Genomic DNA, 23,562 nt, shown 5'->3' with positions numbered 1-23,562 from the left:
TGACCAAAGTTGGGAAACCGCCCTTCACTCTTCCACATTCAGTTGGACTCTGTTAAAAGAAAATTAGTTCCCAGAAGGTATGTTAATCAAACTTAACGTCAAATTAAACAGGAAACCCAGAGATCCTCTGAGAGTATCCTACCCTTTTTGTGCCATGACCCCTCTGGCTGTTTGGCAAAAAATGTCCATGAATGCATAAACTAAAAGACCACAAGACCACAAAGGAATTCAATTATACCAAAATACAATTGCATCAATTTCCCACGGAGTCCCACCCATGCTCTACTCTGACCCCTTGAGAGTCAAAGCCCTCACTGAAAGCTTGGGAAGCTCTCCAAGGTCAGTCACCCAGCTATGAGGTGAAACAGCCAAGGCAAGGGCCTCATCTCCCCCCTCCTGAACCTAGGCTCTTTCCACCAATTCACTTATTATTTTAGACAATTGAGAAAAGGAAAGCAGAAATCTTACAGCTCTGCATGGAAAAATCCTGAATTTTATGCAAGTTGGAAGGTATGGATGACGCCCTGCTGCCCGATATGTATTCAGAAGAACCGACCTTATTTTATAGAGGATTGCAAAACCGGACAAAGATTGTTTCCCAGCAAACATCTGGAAAAACCTAAGGCCACAAAAATTTGAGGATTTATCTAATGCCCGGGTAACTGGCAGCAGATGTCCCAGGTGCACAGATGACAGTGTTGGACTACAGGCTTAGATGGGTGTGTTCAATCCTTCTGCCTCCACACAGAGGAGTCTAGAAGAGTAATCTCTGAGCCTGCTACAGAAAACTCAGCTCTCCTGCTTCCCTTGGCAATTTTTAGGAACCAGTGAGCAATTATTGTTGTCTCTCTCTATGGAGAAGGTTGAAAGGTATTTAACCTGAGGAACCCCGACCCTCCTAGCTGAGCCCTTTCACCCCTTCCCCTGCAGAGGCAATAGAATACAAATGGCCAAAAGTAGGGTTTAAATTTGCTTCAGGGTTTAAATTCTCACTGCATCATTTTAGAAAAGTTGCTTGATCTTTTCTTCCTACCTCGGTTTTTTAATCTCTCTCATGGGAACAGTACTAAAGCCTGTCTCGCAGGGTGTGGTGGGGACAGGGAGGGTGAATTTATGGAAACCCTCATATAGGATCTGATGTATAGTATTCAGTAGTTAGGATCTATTATGTAATTAGCTCTAGGCTGAACCCCGCACCTTCCCCACTAGGCCCCTTACTGAATAAAGCAGATGTTCAGGCAGGTGTAATTAGTGGAGTGACTATGTAAAAGAAGCACATTCAGCATGATTGGAGCTGACCTGTTTAGTTTTTCAATATATGTTTGGCAAGGTAAGTGAGTCAATCACAGTCACACACAGGGAAAATCCTGCATCTTCTTCTCACCAAACCCACATACTTCCCTGTGCCTGTTTGCCTCCCTGCTGCCTCCCTTCTGGTTTCTATGGGCCCAGAACCCTCCTTCTCTCCAAACCCAGCCTCTCCACCTGTGCTCTGGGTCCCGTGCCCTCTCTTCTGATTAGAAGGTTCCTCCTGCAGTCCCCACCCCTACGTAGTCAACACTTCTCCTCTACTGGATCATCCCCATATGCATGCTCTTAGCATCTCCCTTAACCCCCACATCTCCTCTCAGCTACTACCAAATTTCTTTACTTTCCTTCCATTTTTCAGGAGGGTTGTTGTCTCCATGTCCCCTCTTCAATGCACTCAAATTGGGCTTTCAGCCCCACTATCCATAGAAACTACTATTGTCCAGGTCACCAATGACCTCCATGTTGCTAAATCCAGAGGCCACTTCTTTGTTCTTATTTTCTTTTTTTTCCTTCTTCTTCTTTTTTTTTTTTTTTTGTTCTTATTTTCTTTGATCTTACAGCAAAAGTTGATTATTTCCTCCTTGAAATGTTTTCTCTCTTGGCTCTGTGATCCCCTGCTGTTCTCTTTTCCTTTGTCTCCTTTTCCTTCTGTCTTCTTTATTGGCTCCCTCCCCTCCCTTCTCCCCTACTACTACCTTTGGTAACCCCATCTAGTCTCATGGCTTTGGAGACCATCTATGTCCTTATGATCCCCAAATCTCCACATCCAGCCCTGATTTTTCCCCAGTGCTTCACTTGGATATCCAACTGCCTTTTTAACATTTCCATGCAAAAGTCTGATATGCAACTCAGCCATAATTTATCCACGAAGAACTAGAATTTTCCTGCCAAACTTGCTCCTTCCTCAGTCTTCCTACTTTTAGTCATTAGCATGAGCATCCACCCATTTGTTCAACCTATGAATCTAGGATTCAGTCTTGAGTCCTCTCTTTCCTTATCTTCCATATTTAATCTGTCAGCCAGTCTTGTCCACTTTATCTACAAAGCATATTCCAAAAAGTTCATCCACTTCTCTCCATTTTCATTACGATCACCCTAACCCAAATCCATGCTGCCTGAATGACAGCAATGCTCTCAGCTCATCCCTCTGTAATCATCCTGAAATCAGTCTATTCTTGGAAGGGCAGCTTGAATGATCTCACCCTCTTGATTAAAACCCTCCAGTAGCTTCCTATTGTACTGGAAATAAAATCCAAATTCCTCAAAGCAGGATATATTATGGCTTCCGCCCACCTCTTCAAACTCATTTTCAATCATGTTCTTCCTCACTCTCACTACTCCAGCCACACTGGTCTTTCTTTCCCTTGGAAACACAAAGTCTGTTTCTAACTTAGGACCTTTCCCCTGGCTGACCTTTCCTGGAATGATCATCCCAATGGTCCTTGAATGACTGACTCCTTTTTATCACTCACATCTCACCTGAAATGTCAGTTCTCAGAGACACCCTTCCTGACCACAAAGCTGAAGCAGCCACCCAGGTACTCCCTATCACATCACCTTTTACTGTCTGGGTGTTGGACTCTCCTCCTCTGGAAGACAGGAGTTAGGACCTTGTCTTTCTTCTTCACCACTACATCAGCAGGATTTAGAAGAGTGCTTGACATACCTTGTTGAAAGAGTGAATGAATGTGTAAATGAGTTAGGACGGGAACCTAGGTCTGCAATCTCCTGGTTCGGTGTTCTTTGCCTGGACCAGGGAAAGTTGCTGCTTCACACCTTTTTTTATTTTTCATTTTTTTTAATAAGCTCTAGTCCCAATGTGGGGCTTGAACTCACAGCCCCAAGATCAAGAGTCACATGTTCTACTGACTGAGTCAGCCAGGGCCCCTCAGCTTTAACAACTTGATTGTTTTCTTGCTGTTCACCAGATGCTTGGCACCATTCAATTGTCAACAGCTTCCAGTTCTTAGCAAGAAAGGAAATGGCTATAAGGGAACAGGAAGGAGAGGAAAGAGGGCATCTGAATAAATCATGAAGTATGTAATCATCCCCACAAAGAATGGGAATGGAACGTTCTATTATTCAATCAACCATTCAATATTTAGTAAACATTTACTATGTATCTGGTGTTACACAATTTACTAGGGATAGAAACCCAAACCTACTCTGTAGGATCTGGCCGTCTCCGGCAGGACATGATAGGCCTGCAGTGATGCCTGCCTACCACGCTGTGGTACCCTGAGGACAAGCACCTACTTGCAGAGAGTGAGATTGGCCGAACAGAGTGGGCAGGAAGACATCCCAGAGAGTGAAACTCGTGAGCGGAGTCTCAAAGCGTGAATATGTGTTAGTGGAAATCTTAGTCTGAGGCTTCACATGAAAAGTACAGTTGTATATTCCCTTGAATTGACAAAAAAAAAATTACTTTAAAAGGGCAGGCAGGATGACCCCGGTATTTGAGAGAAACCCTTATTAATGACATTTTCACCAATGAAACACTTAACAAAAAATGGAATCGTTTTCTATTTCTTTTTTTTAAAAGGATTTTATTTATTTATTCATGAGAGACATAGAGAGACAGAGGCAGAGACACAGGCAGAGGGAGAAGCAGGCTCCACGCAGGGAGCCTGATGTGGGACTTGATCCTGGGACTCCAGGATCACGCCCTGAGCCTAAGGGAGATGCTCGACCGCTGAGCCACCCGGGGATCCCTCGTTTTCTATTTCTCGCTACAAAGAGTCCAAAACCAATTCATCTTCCCTGAGGATCTTATAGTGAAACCCTTGAAGCAATCGCTGTATGATAAAAGATCACCCAACCAAAGAAGAACCACTTCCCTGTAAAACCACAGGCAGTGTCCTTGAAGAAATATGCTGTCAGGTAAAAGCAACATTGGCAGCAGGTAAAAGAATGAAGTAGATCTCTGTGTATTGATAGACAAAGAGATATTTTAGTACGTGAAAACAAGCAAGTTTCAAGATACTGGATATTGTGGCTCCTATTATTATGTTAGGATCTGTGTAGGGGGATCTCTGGGTGGCGCAGCAGTTTGGCCTGCCTTTGGCCCAGAGCGCGATCCTGGAGACCCGGGATCGAATCCCACGTCGGGCTCCCGGTGCATGGAGCCTGCTTCTCCCTCTGCCTGTGTCTCTGCCTCTCTCTCTCTCTCTGTATGACTATCATAAGTAAAAAAAAAAAAAAAAAAAAAAAAAAAAAGGATCTGTGTAGGAATTCCAAGAAGAATAAATGCAAACATAACAATGGTCATCTCCAAGGTGTGGGATTATGAGGCACTTCCCGTTTTTGAGTCCTACATTTTGGTACTATTTTAACAGTTTATGATAAATGTGTACTATTTTGGAATTTAAAAATAAAGGTTCCTTTAGACCATAGGTCTGATTTGTTTTATGAAACTCGTGCTCGGCTCTACATTCCAGAAACATGCAGAGAGGATTTCCCTAAATTATATCATTTGCCAACATTTACAGGAAAAAATAAGCTGAGACTCAGAAAGATAATGTGATTTTTCTTAAGCTGTGACTCCTAGACCAGTACAGTCAGCTCCACAGTTCTTGATTAAAGCTGAGGAATAGAAGATAAAATATATTGGGGCACTCGGGTGGCACAATCAGTTACCGGACAGACTATTGGTTTCGGCGCAAGTTCTGACCTTAGGGTTGTGAGATTGTGCCCTGCATTGGGCTCCACACTCTGTGCAGAGAGTTGGCTTGGGACTCTCTTTCCTTCTCCCCCTACCATTCCCCACCCTGCATTCTCTCTTTCCTTCAAATAAATAAATAAATCTTAAAGAAAAAAAGATAAAATATATCAATTTCCAACTTACACATTTGGAAACGTTAGCAACATTGCTTTGTAGAAAACCATGTAGCTATTTAAAGGAAAATATCCTTTTTATGAGGTTAAAAAGAGGTTTATTGTGTATTTCTTTAGTGACAGGCAATTCCTGGTGACAAATGTGATGCAGGTAAAGAAGACACAGAGATTTGCAGGCTAGGAGTTTCCCAGAAGAACAATTCAAATAAAGTCTCTAGTTCCTTCTGTAGATCTTAGAATACTCAGCAAAATCTTGTTTTCGTTCGTTTGTTTGTTTGTTTTTAAGTAGGCTCCACCGTCCAACATGGGGCCGGGATTCACAACCCCCAGATCAAGAGTCACATGCTCTACAGACTGAGCCAGCCACACGCCCCTCAGTAAATTTGAATAGATAGATCCCTTCCATCCAATTTATTTATTGAGTGCTTATGACGTGGTCTTGCACTGAGGGTAGAGCAATGAGTCGGTGAGACGAATTCTCTGCACTTGCGGAGCTTATACACTAGTGGGCAAACACAATTAGCAAAAAATACATAAAATCAGGGGTATAATTTCAGGTAAAGCTATAATAAATCAGGTAAAATGGTAGTGACAGGAGTACTGTTTTTCAAAGGTCAGGAAGACCTTTTAAAGGAAGTGACATTTGAGTAAGGACATGGAAGGAGGGAGGCAGAGGGCCAGCAGAGCTCTGAGGGCAAGCCTTAGAGGAGCCCGGCAAGTCAGGGCCCTGAACAAAATCAGAATTCCTCCTTTTCTTGAAAAGGTAAGGAACATCCCAGAGAATGAGCTCTCCTGGTCTGGCATGTCAAGGATTCACTTTTGTTCTTGCTGTTGCTTTTCATGTTTATAAGGCCTGGTGCTAGAAGTTTCTCTCTATTGCTTAGACATTGGAGAATGCATTTTATTTGGGAATAGAAGTCTACTACAAAGCACGTCTTATCCACGTCCTAAAAGCATCTGCCTTGGGGCGCCTGGGTGGCTCAGTTGGTTAAGCATCTGCTGGTTCCCCTCAGGTCATGGTCTCAGGGTCCTGGGGTCTAGCCCCATGTGGGGCTCCCTGCTCAGCAGTTGTCTGCTTCGCCCTCTGCCTCTGCCCCTCCCCCTGCTTGAGTCCACACACACACACACACACACACACACACACACACACACGCTCTTTCTCAAATAAATAAAATCTTTAAAAAACAAAAACCAAAAAATAAATAAATAAAATAAAAATAAAAAACCACCTCCTGCCTTATCATAAAGGCATAGAATCCAAGTCCTAAGATTCAATGCTGCTCATTCCACAGAGAGCAGCCCAACCTCTGTGGATTGAGCAGCTTAAACCCGCTCCCACCCTAGGCAGGAAGACGCTGCGGAGAAGGTGCTGCTGGGAAGGGCCTGAGGGTGCAGGAGAGGAGGTGCAGGAGATACCTTTGGCGTTCTCAGCTCTAGGCCCTAGCTCTTCCCTCACTAACTCCCCTGTAGGCCCAGGTCTGGCCGAGGCAGAGACAGTCTACCTCACAGTGAGGCGCCGAGGCCCAGAGAAGTGGGTGGCTTGTCCAGGATCACACAGAAAGCCATCTCTAGTTCTTAACCTTCACTCCTTTTGCCTGAGCCGCATTCCAGGCCGGGGACCACATGGGGTGGAAATTCATGCTCCATTTCAGGAAATGAGATTGTTGATCTTTCATTTACACAAAAATGAAAAATAAATACCAGATGCTTGAAAACATGTTGCAACTCATCTTCCTGGAACTTAAAAGTGCATTCTGACTGAGAAAATTAAATTGGAAAATCCACGCAGCAAAAAAGATGTTTTGAATGAAACGCACTTTGTCTTTCCCTCTATCTCACACACACAGTCTCTCATTGTTTCTTTTTCAGGGAGCAGCTGTGAAGGAAATTGGGGGAGGGAGGGAGATGGACAAAACATCCCATCTTTGTGTTTGGTACAGAGCTAAGCTTTTAGGCCAGCCTTCCTGAACTGGAGGGGGTGTGGCATGCATTAAAATTAAACATCAATGACCCCACGAAGCTTATAAAGAAGCTTGGGAAAAGCCAGTCAACAAAAGAAGGCATCCTCGTTTGGATGAGTTTGCATGTGGAAACTGCCTTCATCTTGACAAAAAAGGTGGGTACTAGGGTTTTCATTTTCATTTATGACGAATGATGCTTCAAATAGAGACAGGCTTGACTGTTCAGCTAAAAATAGTGACTAACACGGTGGAGGGTTCGTGCCAGCTGCTTTGCAATTTTGGTCTCATTTTTTTCTCAAACACCCTTACAGAGTAGACACTAGTAGTGCCTTTTTCAGTGATGACATTGACAGTCAGCTATCCCAAGCCATAAGTCTAAGGGAAGACCACCGCCAGACGCCAGGCCTGGGGTGCCAGCCCAATGTTGACTCACCTCAAAGTCTTCCGCTTGCCCTATGCAACCTCTTTTGTGCTACAGAAACAATAAGAAAAGGTTCCCTATGCCGATGCTGTGCTGGATGAAGTCTCAGGGAGTGGTCATCCAACTGGGAATTACAGTAAAAAGTAACTGAAAAGTGAACTGGAGTTCATCCTGTGAATAGAAAATGCGTTTAACAATATGACCCCAAAATATTTTCTTCAAAAGACATGTTTTCTTCTTTTTTTTAAATAATAAATTTATTTTTTATTGGTGTTCAATTTACCAACATACAGAATAACACCCAGTGCTCATCCCGTCAAGTGACATGTTTTCTTCTTAGATCCAATAGTGAAATGGGTTTTTATCAGACCCATTTACTTGTGGAAATGTGTTTTGTTTTATCACGTGAAATCTAAAAATCTAGTACTTAATGATCTGCTGCTCTTTGAAATCGAGTACTGTGTCCTCACTAAGATGCAGGTATTAAGAGAACAGGCTCCCAGGAGACCTGGCATAAGTTCTGGCTGCAGAGCTAGCAGGAAATAGCCTGGGCACGTTAACACCACTGAGTACAGAGAACGTCAATGTAGGATCCTTCCAGATATAGGGCATTGTGGCGATTCAGTGTGTGGCACATTTAAATACTGAGGCCAGGGCTTCTCCGTGGAGAAGTTCAATGAGCCTGAGTACTGGTTCAGAGAGTCAGTGCTGGCCCAAGGTGGATGCACCTTAACTTTAGTAGAATTATTATTAAATAACTTAATATTCAGTTAAAATAGCACCTAAATTATATTTATGTTTAAAATATGTAAACTCCCCTCATTAAGGCAATCTTGCCATTAGTATTAGAAGATGATGCAAAAATATAGGTCACACATACCCGAGTTCACAAGTGTACTTTAATAATGTCATTTACCTTTGATGTCGGATGGAGCTGAGGCCCCAGAGGGAGGGTTCTCGGCTTTGTATAGGAAAGCATTCAAGAGCAAGCCATTTAGAGATCTCCCCTCCCAGTTGAGGAAGAAGACACCACTTCGCCTCTAATAAAGGGTTTTATAAGTTTTTTTTTTTAATTAGCTAACCATATAAGGAGGGGCTTACTTGTTAACGTTGGCTTTATCATTTACTACGGGGGTGGGGGTGGGGGGTGGGGTTGGTTATTCCATTGTTTTAGGACCGTGAAATTACCCACAGGGAGCAATTTTAAGAATGTCTGACCTCTGTGGCTTTACTGCCCGAGAGAGTGGGGTCTCACGGTCTTCCGTGAGTCAGATCTTGTAATTCTTTTTATGACCTGCCGACCCTTAGGTTAAACAGCCTAAAACTGAAATGGCTTTACTTTGCTCACCTGGTCTCCCGAGTCCTTTCCCTCCTGCCTCACCTTCCGCAGATGCTCACTAAGTGTGGGGTGAACCGGCACAGAAGGGGCCTGGAAAAGAAATTAGGGATGCCATCAACCCTCTCTCTCACAAAAAGTTTTAACCATAGGAATGAAACTACTTCAATAAAGAGGCATCTTTGGAAGAGATGCGAGCAAGAATTAGCCTTGCTATGAAATCCTCCTACGGAGCTAAAGCACAGGTTTCAGCCCACAATAGAACATTTTCTAATAAGATATTTGTCAGAGGAAGACATGGAACTGACTTTTGCTGTAACTGTCACTGGTGAGATGAGACTCACCAGGTTACGGAGGGAGGTGTTTATCGAAAGCCACCAAAGGTGGGGTACAGAAGGAAGCATGGCTCACAGTCGCTGCAGGACGGACAGCTGGCGATGGCACCCGAGTCCCGGCTCTCTGCCTCTTCTGGTACTCAGCTGCCATCCGTACACCTGCGGGCTCGGGGTTTGGGTAAAGGACCCCTCAATCCCTGCCAGTTTGGGGAGTCCTGTAGAACGTACGTAATGTGTGACCATCCTCTGAGGTTGGATCTTCTGGGCAAGGCACTGAGCTTGGAGCCTACAGAAGGCAAAGAGTAAAGCTCCATGGTTCTAAGAATTCCTCAGAAATGTGTGAAGTTTTCTAAGTTCAGGCGAATCCATCATCTCCCATAAGGTTAAAGGACAGGTGTTGTGTATGTGGTGGTAGGAGCTGATGGGGAATGGACTCTCGGAAGGCAGGGTCCCACCATAGACTTGGCTTGCTCAAGGGAGGCTCAGCAACCACCCTGCCGCCCCCCATCCCCGCCCCCAGCTGGCAGCTTTGCTCATTATGTAACTGTTCCTTTGAAAACGGGGCAAAGAAACCTCCAGAAGAAAAGCTATTGATTATTAAAGGTTATTTGGAGGTTTAACCATAATAAAGTGGTTATAGTTATTCGTGTTATGACACATCCTTTTAAATGCTCAGATCTGAGAACATTTTGCTTGCATTGATTCAGTCCTCTTCATTGAGAGGGAGAAAGGCGGAGAGCTGGAAATAGCTCCTGTGCAGCTACAGGCAAGGAGTCCCAAGGGAGAGAACAGTCAGGGCAAGAGGCAGGGAGGGGTGCTTGGGCTGGAATGCCTGCCGCCAGCTCCTGGTCCTCCTCTAGTGGAATGCACATCTGTGTCCCCGTCTGTGCAGGGACTAAATAAATAAATAAATAATAAATAAATAAAATAAATGCATGTCTATGAAAAAATATCCCCAACAGAAGGCCAAAACGAAATTCAGGAAATAATTCGCTGTTTCCGCTTTTCATGGTAACATGTAACTAGCATTCCTGAAGCCCTTTGCCTGTGTGGGACACAGTCCTAAGTGCTCTCTCCATAGCATCTCATTTAATTCTTGTAAAACTTCGTGAGGTCGGAATGATCATCATTTGCAGTTAATAGACGGGAAACAGGAGCGTAAAGTGGACACGGTTCGGTTCTGCTGAGTGTGGGACAAAGCAGCCTCAGACCAGCTGGGGCCCGGGGGGGGGGGGGGGCGGTCCCCGCACTTGGCCTGTTGGGGCCTGGGTGGGGGGGCGGCCCCCTTGGGAGGCTCCTGAGGCCCCGCACATCGCGCACCTTCACCTCCACCGCCTCCCTGGCTCCGCGGACCCCGCTGGCCTCCGCCTGGCCCGCCGCGCCCCCCTGCACCTGCGCGTAACCCCGCAGGGTTCCAGGGCGCCCGCCCGAGCAGCGCAGGGCCGGAGGCAGCGGGGCCAGCAGGCCCAGGAGCTGCAGCCCAGCCGGCTCCCCGGGGTCGGAGGACGGGGGCCGGGGCGGGGGGGGGGGGGCGGCGCCCTGGGGATGGAGACCCGCGGCCCTGCGGAGGGTCCCCTGACCCAGGTCCCCCACAGCCAAGGATGCTGACGGCGCTGCTGCTGCTCCCCGCGCTGGCCGGCCTCTTCCCCGCCGCGGACGGACAGGCCTTCCACCTGGGGAGATGCCCGACGCCGCCGGTGCAGGAGAACTTCGATGTGCACAAGGTACGGCGGGCCGCGGGGCCGGGGCTCCGGCTCCGCTGCGGGTCCGCATCCCCCGGGACCTCCCCCCCGGGGCTCCGCTCCGCTCCCCTGCAGCTCCGCATCCTGCCGGGACCCCCCGACGGGAGCGCAGGGCTTGGGGCGGGCTCCCCGGGAGGCACCGTGCGCACCTGCGAAACAGCCAAGCCCGGGGCAGCACAGGTGCTGCGTCCCCTGCGGACCACAGGCCCCCCGCGGGCCACCGAGGATGTGCGCGGCGCCCCGGATTGGGCCCGGTGCCAGGGGAGCGGCCCTGGCTTCCCCGCGGGTCCTGCAAAGCCTCAGGCCGAGGTCGCGGTGCGGGCGGCGGGGGGGTGGGGGGCTGTCCCCGGAGGCCGAGGCAGGCGGGGGGGGGGGGGGGGCCGCTGGGGCTGCTCCCGCCTTCTGTGCCCCAAGCAGCTGAGCCTCGGAGAGCTCGCGACCCACCCAGGCCTCCCAGCCAGTGCATGCACAGTGGGACCCAGAACTGCCTTCCCCAGGTGCAGGACGCCCACGAATTGCTCACGCAGGTCCTGGAAGGGGCCAGGCCTCCCCCAAGACACTTACTAGGCACCTGCTCGGAAAACATGCGCATGACCAGACCCCGCACATGCGGTCCTTCCTGGGCTCAGGCCCAGCCTTGCTGCCAGTACATGCACAGGTACAGGGAACAGCAGAGTCAACCGGCCCAGGGGAAGCACTTCCACCGCTCAGGACTCACGCCCAGGGGCTCCCTCTTTTTTGGGGGGGCGTATTTTAAAGATCTTATTTATTTATTCATGAGAGACACAGAGAGAGAGAGGCAGAGACACAGGCAGAGGGAGAAGCAGGCTCCATGTGGGGAGCCCAATGCAAGACTCAATTCCGGACCCCGGGGTCACGCTTTGGGCCCAAGGCAGGCGCTCCACCCCTGAGCCCCCCAGGCACCCTTAGAATCTCCCTCTTAAGACATTTTCTCCTTCATAGAATGTTTGGATCTTTTGTAATGGGCAGGACTCGTCATGAGTAATATTAAAGTTATCAGTCACCCACTCCTCAGTGTGAATGAGTGTTGGGACCCTTCGGGGATGGATTAGATACAGGAGTGAGGGAGGACAGCTCAGAGCCTGAGGGCTGTGGGGAAGGAGCACTGTCAACAGTCACCCTGGGGAGGGAAGAAAGGAGACACACAGCACAGTCCACCTTGCCTTACTCTGGAACTATGATGGGCCCGTCCCTTTATTCAGGTAATCCTGCTAAGGCACGGAGTCTTTCCCGAAAAAAATCGGGAACTTGAATTATATTTCAATGTGGGGGTAAAAATCCCAAGACACTTCAAAAATGATAATTGATCTATATTTACAAAAGTCCTCTGAGGAGTAAGGCAGGATGTCTAAAAAAAAAGTTTTATTGGAATATAAGCCATATAGTTCACCTGCTCAACGTTCACTTTCATTGGGTTTTTTGTATAATCGCAGAGTTATGAAACCATCACCACAATCTATTTTGTTTTATTTTATTTTTAAAGATTTTATTTATTTATTCATGAGACAAAGAGAGAGAGAGAGAGGCAGAGACACAGGCAGAGGGAGAAGCAGGCTCCCTGCAGGGAGCCCGATGCTGCGGGACTTAATCCCAGGACCAAGATCAGGCCCTGAGCTGAAGGCAGGCGCTCAACTGCTGAGCCACCCAGGTGCCCCAAGCTCTGAGAGTTCTTTATATGTTTTGGACACAAGTCTCTTCAGAAACATGATCTGCAAATATTTCCCCCCAGGAATTGTCTTTTCACTTTATTGTCTTTTCACTTTATTGACAGCATAAAGGTTTTTAACAGTAATGAGATCCAATTTATCTTTCTTTTTGTTGCTTGTGCTTTTGATATCTAGAAAATCATTGCCTGGGTACCTGGGTGGCTCAGTCAGTTAGCGTTTGCCTTTGGCTCAGGTCATGATCCCAGAGTCCTGGGATCAAATCCTGAGTCAGGCCCCTTGTTCAGTGGAGAGTATGCTCTCCCCCTACCCATTCACCCTCATGATCTCACTCTCTCTCACACACTCTCTCAAATAATATTTAAAAATCTTTAAAAATTAAATAAAAATAAATAAATCATTGCCTAATGCAAGGTTACGAAGATTTATTTCCATATTTTCTTATAAGAGATTTATAGTTTTAAAGTTTGTCATCAATTTTAAGTTAAACTTTGTATATAATGTGATATAGAAGTCCAACTTTACTATTTTGCTAATAAATATTCAATTGTCCCAGAGCTATTTGTTGAGAAGACTGTTCTTTCCCCAACCAAATAGTCTTGGCATCCTTGCTGAAAATCAATTGGCCATATATGTAAGAGTTTATTTTGGACTCTCAATTCTATTCTGTTGTTCTATATGTCTGTCCTTATGCCAGCCCTATATAGTATTGATTACAATAGCTTTAAATTTTTTTAATTTATTTATGATAGTTACACACACACACAGAGAGAGAGAGAGAGTCAGAGACACAGGCAGAGGGAGAAGCAGGCTCCATGCACCGGGAGCCCGACGTGGGATTCGATCCTGGGTCTCCAGGATCGCGCCCTGGGCCAAAGGCAGGCGCCAAACCGCTGCGCCACCCAGGGATCCCGATTACAATAGCTTTAGAGTGAGTTTTGAAATTAGAAAATATGAGGCCTTCAACTTTGTCCTGGCTATTCGGGGTCCTTTGCGTTTCCATATGGGTTTTAGGATCCATTTGTCAATTTCTACAATGAAGCAGAGTTGGGTTTTTGTTGTTGTTGTTGTTTTATTTTTTATTTATTTTTGTTGTTGTTGTTTTAAATAAAGACTTCACTGAATCTAGATCAATCTGGAGAATATTGTCATCTTAAGAATTTTAAGACTTGGGGATCCCTGGGTGGCTCAGCGGTTTGGTGCATGTCTTTGACCCAGGGCACAATCCTGGAGTCCCAGGATCGAGTCCCACGTCGGGCTCCTGGCATGGAGCCCGCTTCTCCCTCCTCCTGTGTCTCGGCCTCTCTCTCTCTCTCTCTACGTCTATCATAAATAAAATAAATAAATCTTAAAAAAAAAGAATTTTAAGGCTTCCAATTCATGAACATAGGTTATCTTTCCATTTACTTAGGTCTTCTTTAATTTCTTTCAACAACGTTTTGTACTTTCCAGAGTATAAGTTCTGTTGTTTCTTTGGTTCGGTTTATTCATAAGTATTTTATTCTTTTGATGCTATTGTCAATTGAATTTTCATAATTTAATTTACAGAGTTTTCACTGTAAGTGTAGAAACTCATTTGATTTCTGTATATTGATCTTGTATCCCTTAACCTTGCTGATTTTATTTATTAGTTCTAATAGTTTTTGTGTGTGTAGATTCCTTAGGATTTTCTTTTTTTTTATTTATTTTTTTTTATTTTTTTCTGATAGTCACAGAGAGAGACAGAGAGGCAGAGACACAGGCAGAGGGAGAAGCAGGCTCCATGCACCGGGAGCCTGACATGGGATTCGATCCCGGGTCTCCAGGATCGCGCCCCGGGCCAAAGGCAGGCGCTAAACCGCTGCGCCACCCAGGGATCCCTCCTTAGGATTTTCTATCATAAAATCCTGTTGTCTGCAAATAGAGATCATTTTACTATTTCCTTTCCAGGATTCTTTTTCTTTCTTTTCTTTTCTTCTTTCTCTCTCTCTCTCTCTCTCTCTCTCTCTCTCTCTCTCTCTATTTTAAGAGAGAGAGTGAGTGTACACAAACGGGGAGGGGCAGAGGGAGAGAGAGAGAGAGAATCCCAAGTGAGCTCCACGACCCTGAGATCATGACCCAACCCAAAATCAAGAGTCAGAAGCCCAAACCAGTGAGCCACCAAGGCGCCCCTAGGGGATTCCTTGCATTCTCCTTATATGGGCAGAGAAACTGAGACCCAAAAACATGAAAGGGCTTTCACAAAAATATTATGAAATTATAAGGGAACATGACATAAAAAAACAATCTTCCACCTCTGAGTTTCTTCTTTTCTGGAAAATCCACTTCCTCACTTTTAATTATGGAGCACTAAAGTCACCTTAACAATAATAGAACTATTTTAAATGCTCTGTGTACATTGGAGCTTTTTTTTTTTTTTTGAGAATGCCTATGAAACCAATTGACCTTTAACCTTATTTTTTGGTGGTGCTTTAAATGAGTGTTCATTTCAGTGGTTTTAATTGAAGGATGTGCTTTAATAAATGAGTGGAAAATTTAGGTGGTAAACAAGGGTATAGGTTTGAGCAAAGAGCCACGTGACTGAAGCAATACTGCCACCTGTTTGCAGTACACTCTCAGTTCAAATTCTGACTTTTTGAGTAATAGATTTTTAAATTTCTAAAATGCTTTCAATTAATATATTGACTAAGTAAATATATTCACATGGGTCTGAATTCTAAAGGTGCCAAAGAACGTTCAATGACAACTTCTTGGTCATTGAACCTACCCCTGGTTCCCTCCTACCTCAGTGTCCCTCCCTAGGAGCAACCAGTTAAAAACAGTTTATTGTGTATCATTTGGGAGATAGTGTATACGTACACAAATACACACATAAGTGCAGTAGGCAGAATGATGTCCACACCCTGATCCCTGGAACCTGCGAATATGCTACTTTCCACGAAAAGGAGGATTCTGCTGATGTGATTAAAGTTATAGACTTGGAGATGGCCAGAGAGCATGGATTACCCAGTGGGCTCAGTCTAATTATTGAAAGCAGAGAACTTTCCCCAGCTGTGGTCAGAGAGGTGTGATGATGGAACAAGAGAAAGAGAGATGCGATGTGAGAAGCATTTCACCCGCTTTTGCTGGCTCTGAAGATGGAGGAAGGGGTTCAACCAGCCAAAGAATGTGAGTGGCCTCTAAAATGTGGACAGGGCAAGAAGACAGCGTCCCCTGAACCCCCTAGAAAGGAACACAGTCCTGCCAACACCTTGATTTTAATCAAGCTCACTTGATGTACAGACCCATGAGACCATAAATTTGTGTTCTAAGCTTGTGGAATTTGTTATAGCAGCAATAGAAAATGAACATAATAACCTTTCCCCCCCATTTTCCATATACTCTTATTTTTCAACCAGCTCTTTTTTTCCATTGAATGCATCTTGGATATAGTTGCATGACTCCTTTAAAGGAGGCTATATAACATTCGGTTGTATGGTTGTGCCATACACATTTATGTACCCAGTCCGCTACGAACGCTCACTTAGACTCTCATTTCCTGTCTTTTGTTCTTACAAACAGCACTGCATCAAATAACCTCATAAATGCACTAGATGTATTTTCTTTGCTAGATATTGTCAGATTGCCCCCCATGCAGGTTGTAAATTGGAGCAGTCTCCACGCAAGGCAGTGCATGGAAGCATGAAAGTACTTGTCTCTCTCACCGTCACCCACACCATTGCACACTTCCTTTAATGTTGACTCTGTACACGAAGCTATGAACGGAGACCAAGTCCCCAGTGAAAGAATGATATCAATCTTCTGAATCCTGATCACTTGCTAAAAGCCTTTGCGACCAACTCCCTGTCCGGGGTCTTATGATGAGAATCAACCAACTCTGGAGTCCCAGTTCCCCAGAGTGACCATATCTGGCTTTGCACACAATTCAAAGATGCCTCATAGAATCACAAAATATTTGAGATGGAACCTTACATCATCTGGACCTCTCCCTCTCCTTTACAGAGCCTAAAATTTCACATAGATTTTGGCTGGAGGGCCCACTGACATCACATCTAAATAAAGGTCACTTAGGAATAAAATGTGGCATTCGACCAATGCCTGCAAATCCGACTCACTTACTCTCATTTGAATCAATATCTTGTTCAGTTGCTGTCGGGAACAGTGCAGCCCTTTTTGCGTGGTTTCCCCAGGAAAGGGCTCTGCTCTAAAAGACGACAATAGGGAAGAGTTAGCAGGTCCCCAGAGAGCCACAGGGTTTTCTCTGCTTATTGTTATCTCTGCAGTATCTTGGACGATGGTACGAAATTGAGAAGATCCCAGTGAGCTTTGAGAAGGGAAGTTGCATCCAAGCCAACTATTCGCTAATGGAAAACGGAAACATCAAAGTGATAAACCAGGAGTTGAGGTGAGTGGCTGCACGTCCCGGAGCCAGCCTGCAGAGAGCTGTCCCCAGGTGACTGGGTGTCCTTGCGGCCTAGCTCAGCGGGGAGGCAGATGTGGCTGCGTCTGCACTGACTGCTCGCAGCAGGTCCTGAGATGAAGGCTTTTGGCAGGCAGGATGGTGGGGACTAGAGGCCACTCGCTTATTTGCAAGACCTCTTGCTGGGCATCTTACTGTATTGTGTACTTACTGTATTGTGTGTTCCCGGCGAGCACTTACACTTATTCTGGGCCTGTTGTGTGTGTGCTCCTGTAAAAGGTAGTGGGGACTCAAAGGGAATCCAAACTGCAGGGTTCCTGCTCTCCTTGCAAAACAGACACACGGGTAGCAAAGGGCAAGTGAGACTTTGATCTGATCTGATCTCCAAACCAAGAGACAAGCTCTTTCTACCTCATCTACTGACAGAGGGCATCCAGCTCGGCTTGAACCCTCCCAGGAACTGGTTGCTCATGGCAATTCATTCCATCTCCAGACAGCCGTGAGGACTAGAAGACGCCTGTTCTCATTAAGCAAGAATCAAATACATAGCCACACTCTAGGGTTTGTGAACAGGACAGCCTTTAGAAGTATGCTTTTCTGTTTCCGAGAGCTTCTAACCGATTTCTATTTGATAGAAAAATTCATACTTTAGAAAGCAAACATAAACTTTAAAAATGCCCCAGGAAGAGCTCCTACCTACCTTCCATCAACAAAGATAGAAGCAGGGACGCCTGGGGCCTACGTGGTTAAGCACCTGCCTTCAGCCCAGGGAGTGACCCCGGGGTCCCGGGATCGAGTCCCAGGTTAGGCTCCCTGCAGAGAGCCTGCTTCTCCCTCTGCCTGGGTCTCTGCCTCTCTCTCTCTCTCTCTGGGTCTCTCATGAATAAATAAATAAAATCTTAAAAAAAAAGATAAGAGCAACAGTAAACAATAGTGGCAAATATTAAGCATTTCCTGCGTGCAAGGCGCTATTCTGTGAGTGTACGTGTATGTGCACGCGTGCACCTGGGTGGATGTGTATGTAAACGAGCATGCGCCTCCCGGCCCTGAGGCAGGTACTCTTAGCAAGGCTACTTTTCTAGATGAAGAAACAGAGGCACAGGGAGGGAAGGGAACTCGCCCGATGGCTGCACCGCTTATAAGCAACAAGGCTGACGTTCAAGCCCAGAGAGCAGGGGAACATGGAAGACAACAGATGCTGGGAGAGAGGGCTGGGACCAGGGGCCGTCCCTCCTGTCCCCTGCGGGATCTGGGAACTGTGTCGGCTCCAAGGAAACAGCACGGCGCATCCTGGAAGGCCCTGCAGTTCCGGGAGGCTTTGAGGGCCGTCCTGGTCCCCACCAGGCTTCCTGTGCCGGACCCGGGGAGGCCCCTGGCCCTGCAGGAATCCCAGGAGCGAAGTCGCATCTTAGCGGCCGGGAGAGAGAGAAACCGGCTCATCTCAGAGCCCCGGCAGGGCGACCAGGCCCCGGTGCAGGCGCATCGAGGCTGCGCCCCAGGAGTTGTCCCAATCTGCGACGAGGGTCAGACACGGCCCTGATCGGCCGCTTCCTGACGCTGGGCCCATCCCTGGTCAGGGAGTCAGGGCGATGAGACCTGTGTCCCCCTGTAAGCCGGCAACCCCCGGGGGGCCCTCCTTCGCGGCCTTGGGGAGCCTGGGCCGGGCGACACGCGGCGTTGGCTGCAGGTAACCCTGAGGAAGCACAACCCGTCTGTCACCCGCTCCACACACAGACGCGTTTTCTCCATGAACCGATGCTGAGTTTATTAGGATCAGAGATGGCGCCTTGGAACTGTTCCGGGCGAAACAGCCGACGAGGGAGGGCGTCCGTGGGGACAGCTGCCGCCGGGCTCGTGGGCGGCCCAGCGCGGCCTGCGTGTCCCCCTCGGGCCTGGCCTGCAGCAGCGCCTCCCCTTGCCCACCCTTCCCTGTGGCCTCCTCTGCCCCGCCTCGGGCTGCCCTCGAGGGACGGACAGGCGGCCGACAGCCTCCTAGGAAGGGCCCCGACAGGCGGCCCCACACCCCCCACACCCTGTCAGCCTCCTAGGAAGGCCCCCGAGCCCCGGGAGCGCCCTCCTCGCCCACCTCGGGTGTAGCCCGGGCCTTCGCCCTCTGGCCCAGGCCCAGGGGTCCAGGGCGCTCCCCCGAAGTGGAGCCAGCTCCCTGCAAAAGGGCACAAGTGCCTCATGCGACCCAGGGCCACCAGTCCTAGACCCCTAGACAGAAATGGCCCTGCCAACGCGAGTGTCAGGCGGCACCGGAGGACGTGCACTTCTCCCCATTCGGTGCCTCTGAGCATCACAAGTGCCTCCCCACTGCCCGCCTCCCCGGCCTGCGGCCTGCAGCAGGTGGCCCGCACTCAGGCAGGGGCTGCGTGGGCCGGATAGGGGCCTCGGAGCTCGGCGAACGCTGGCCTCTATGGGACACACGGAGTCCTGTGACGTCACTGACACCCCAGGAGCAGGGCGAGCTTGCCGACCCCCAGTCTCTCAGTAATCACATCAGACCTTGTTTTCTCCTTTGGCTCCGTCTCATTTTTCAAGAGGCAAATCTTCTCAGTGCTTTGGGTTCTTCTGTTGGTTTCCCCTTGTCTTTCACTCCCTCCTTCTGGAGACTGAGAGCAGGAAGTGGTCTTGCAAAACTTAAAAAACTGTCCTAAAGCGCAGGGGCCTAATATACGATCCAGTCCTAGAGCATTTCAGTCGTCGCTTCCTCTCACTCCTAGGCCTTCTTCCTCTGCTTGAGTCTCAGAGACGGTGACAAAGGAAAGGGGACAGAACCTTCCCGACTAGAAACCACAGCCTTGAGCCCCTGGTCCTTGGTGTCACAGATCTTGCCTTTCATCAATTTGTGGCTTCCAATGAGTTAAGGTTCTTTGTTTGGTTTGTTTGAACTCATTGCAGAGCTGATGGCACCGTGAATCAAATCGAAGGCGAAGCCACCCAGGGCAACCTTACGGAGCCTGCCAAGCTGGGAGTTAAGTTTTTCTGGTGTAAGTATTCACTTCTCTCAGGAGGTTTCAGGGACAGGAGATATGCAAACTGAAGGCTGCAGCTCTGGGCTGGAGTACTCCTGTCACATCTGAGTGACTTAATACATAATTATTTGTCGAGCACCTACTACATGCCAAGCTCGATGCTGAGCACGGGAGATGTGCTGATCAACAAGACAGAGCTGGCTCCTGTCCCAGGGGGGCTTACACCCCAGTGTGGATACGGACAAGTGCCCCCGCAATTTAGTATAAAAACTACCATGTTTCTATAGAGGAAGCACAGATTGCTGCACATCGGGCCTGAGCAGTAGGAGACGCAGTCCTGTCTTGTTTCCCAGAGGAAAGGGAAGCCTGAAAAATTAGTAGTTAGTAGTGGTATTATTAGCATAACAAGTGATGGGTGCAAAAGCTTGGAAGCAGGAGATGACAAGAGTGAAGGTAAGTTTGAGCCCTGGCTCTGGCTCTGTTTGCCACTTTCTCGCCACACCGTGGGGTTCCCCAAGGGATATCCAGTCACAGGCATTTGCCCTCTGAGCCTTGGTCTAACTGAGGAATGAACACAGGCAACAGAGGAAGCACCAAACACCGGCTTTCCTGTTGATGTAGACACACTGAAGAAGCCAGCTCAGAAACGTGAGACTTCCTAATGCTGGGAGTGCTTGAGGGTCCTTCTCCCCACCAAGTGGCGGACACTGAAGTCACAGCTGCAGAGGAATCACCACCTCCTACCCCCCAGCAAGACCCCGGAGTGGAGAGGAGGAGAAGCTCTTATTTGATAGACCAAAATAGGAATGCTGGGAGATGAAAATAGTTCTTCCCACACACGTGACCATGGGCAACCAACTTCACTTCTGCGCCCAGTGTTGCAAAGATAAATGGCATGGCATGTGCCCCATGAACCGTGGGGGGGCATTATACGTGTCAGTTTCTCTTGTTTATTCTTATAAATAAGAAAGTCAAAGTGCAGAAAAGCTAGATGATGTAGGCAAGTCACTGGAGACTTGGGACTAAAATGTAGGACTTTAAACTCTCATAAGGGATGGGGATGGGAGTGGAGGCCAAATATTACATGTACAACCTTCCAAAGGAAGGCTGCCACAGGAGCTAGAAGAGGCAGGAGCTGCCGGCAGGGCAAGCAGAGGAGGAAGAGATTTATTTCAGTGGAAGGGACCAGACATTTGCATTGGGTCTTCCAGGATGTGTGAGACTTACAGGAAAGGCTGCCCTGAGTGCAAGAAAGGCATAAGGAAAGGCCCCGAGAGAGGAGCCGGAAGATGGGGGCAGGTACATGGAATGTGAGACAAGACTGGGCCGAGCCTCAAAAGCCATGTTAATGGGCTGAAGAGCCTTCCAGAAGCAGTAGGAGGCTGTTGGGGTTTTCTAATACAGAGACATAGAAGGTTCCTTCGCTAAGAGGAAATGTCTGGGTAAATGTATCTTGAGAGCTAGACCCTGTGGGAGGAAGACCGCATGTGAGTGCCTGGCTGTGTGCAGGTGGGGCATGATGCCCTCACCAGAGGAGGTGGGAGGACATACGACACGACGCAGGGCCGCGGAGCTCAGTCCAGCTGGGAACACACAGTGGAAATCCACAGGTAGCAGACCCTCGTGGGTGAGCCCGGCAGGCAGGCAGCAACAGTGCTAGAAAGGGAAGTCAGAAACAGGGCTCGGTACGGGCCCTACAGCCTCGTACAGGCTTCTGTCCACATGCCCTCTGAGTGTCCTTCTGTTTAAATATTTATGGACAGGTAGAAGTGAGAGCTAGGAGGGGCCGTGTTGGGTGGGCATCTGGACTAGGCCTCTGGTGTTATCCTGACAACCAGTTGGATTCTTGACACCCAGCCAAGCTCTAACCTCTTACACATCGTCTCCTTTGTCTGGCTTCTCATGGCCATTCACAAGTGTTGAGATCTGGTCTGGCTGGGCAATCAGAGGGATTATTTTTGAGTGGAGGCGGTGGGATGCTTGAAACCCAGGAAAGCATACCTCACATAACTGCATATGTGTCCAAATCTTTGGTTCGTATGAGGTCAGCACGCATTTCTTTCTCCCATTTGGCTCCATCAAGTTGGGCTATGAGTTTCCCTTACTGTGGACCTTGGCCACGGAGGTAGTAAGTTCACAGAGGATAGTTTCTGGATTCAGATGGAGAAGGTAAATCCTCCCTCTCTTTCCTTAAGGACCCTTTAAGGCTGGGCTTTCGATACTATTCAGATGTCAATCAATGCATCTTTGTAGGCCCTTTGTGAGGAAGAGTAAACCTATTACCATCTGATTGACCATATTCTTAAGAACAGGGGAACTTTTGAAGGTCACACAGGAAAGCAAACAAAGGGACATTAGCCCTTAATTCCTTCCCCAGGCAGATTCTAGAGGAAGCTGGGAAGTACTGAGTGGAAAGTCTGGGGCCTCTGACCTCGTGTTCTTGACTTTACTTAGCTAAGTGGCATCTCCACTGGTACTCGTGCTAAGAGCCCGGCCTCCTACAGACGGACCTGTTACCAAGGAGGGAGGAAGGATCTAGAATGATGGCTCTGAGCTCTGGCTGCACATGGGAATCACGGGGGAGCCTTCAGGAGTACCAACCACCTCCACATCAGAATCTGGGGAGGCCTGGAGGGAGGTGGCCGAGGATTTTTCAAAGCTCCCATAGGATTCCCACATGAAGCCAGATTTAAGAGCCACTAATAAAGAAGAACCAGGACCCTGGCTTCCAGAGTCCTGGAGAGGAAGGTTCCTCTTGCCCTGGTCCTTCTTAATGCTTAATGTCCCTCCTCTGGTTCTCAGTGATGCCATCAGCTCCATACTGGGTCCTGGCCACCGACTACGAGAACTACGCCCTCGTGTACTCCTGCACCACAATCGTCTGGCTTTTTCACATGGATCATGTTTGGATCTTGGGAAGAAACCCTTATCTGCCTCCAGAAACAGTGACCTATCTGAAAGATATCCTGACCTCTAATGACATTGACATCGAGAAAATGACTATCACAGATCAGGTGAACTGCCCCGAGTCGCTGTGAGAGGCTCGAGGGGGAACCCGCGTTCACTCCACGTTACTTCTTTTGCTTTGCTTCCCCCCCTCCACCCCCCATAAAGACAGACCAACCAAGGCAAACCGTTGCAAACACCGAAGGGAAATTGGGCAGCAGAAGCCCATGGAGAGAGAGTCAAGGAAAGTTGGCCCAAACACTTAGCCATGCACCACCCTGTTACCCTGCCCATCTAATAATAAACTTGTTGCTGACCTGCTGTGCTCACAGTAGATTCTGAATTGATTATTGTGGGGTTTTAATTATAAGCTTATGTTTGGAGATCCTTGAACATTTCTGTTGAAAGAAACCAAGCGGCAGCTCAGTTGGAAGGTAGCAATTCTGTTTCTGGAAGGGGAAAGCTGATGGCAAAGGCCTCTTGTGGGTGGCCAATCCAGGTGTCCCCGTCCTGCAGTGGGCACTCCTTTAGGCGGAATCATTTGGGTTTTTTGAAAACACTGTAAAAGGTACTAACTATAGTCACCTTCATGGTCTTTGATGTTACCGGACAGC

At 47.9% G+C, this 23,562-nt stretch overlaps 1 protein-coding gene across 1 annotated transcript; it reads left to right on the top strand.

The window, feature by feature from the left end:
- The first annotated feature begins 7,118 nt into the window (after positions 1 to 7,118).
- APOD (apolipoprotein D) lies at positions 7,119 to 23,282 on the top strand. The gene is made up of 5 exons (XM_055315779.1): positions 7,119 to 7,261; positions 10,794 to 10,922; positions 16,888 to 17,009; positions 19,929 to 20,017; positions 22,805 to 23,282. The coding sequence occupies exons 1-5, from the start codon at positions 7,220 to 7,222 to the stop codon at positions 23,038 to 23,040; spliced, it is 618 nt and encodes a 205-aa protein (XP_055171754.1). The 5' UTR covers positions 7,119 to 7,219; the 3' UTR covers positions 23,041 to 23,282.
- The last annotated feature ends 280 nt before the right edge of the window (positions 23,283 to 23,562 follow it).

This window comes from Nyctereutes procyonoides, unplaced genomic scaffold, assembly GCF_905146905.1.
Source record: "Nyctereutes procyonoides isolate TBG_1078 unplaced genomic scaffold, NYPRO_anot_genome, whole genome shotgun sequence".
Classification (NCBI taxonomy): Eukaryota; Metazoa; Chordata; class Mammalia; order Carnivora; family Canidae; genus Nyctereutes; species Nyctereutes procyonoides.
The sequence above is the reverse complement of the archived record's forward strand: the minus strand, read 5'-3'. Positions and strand labels throughout refer to the sequence as shown.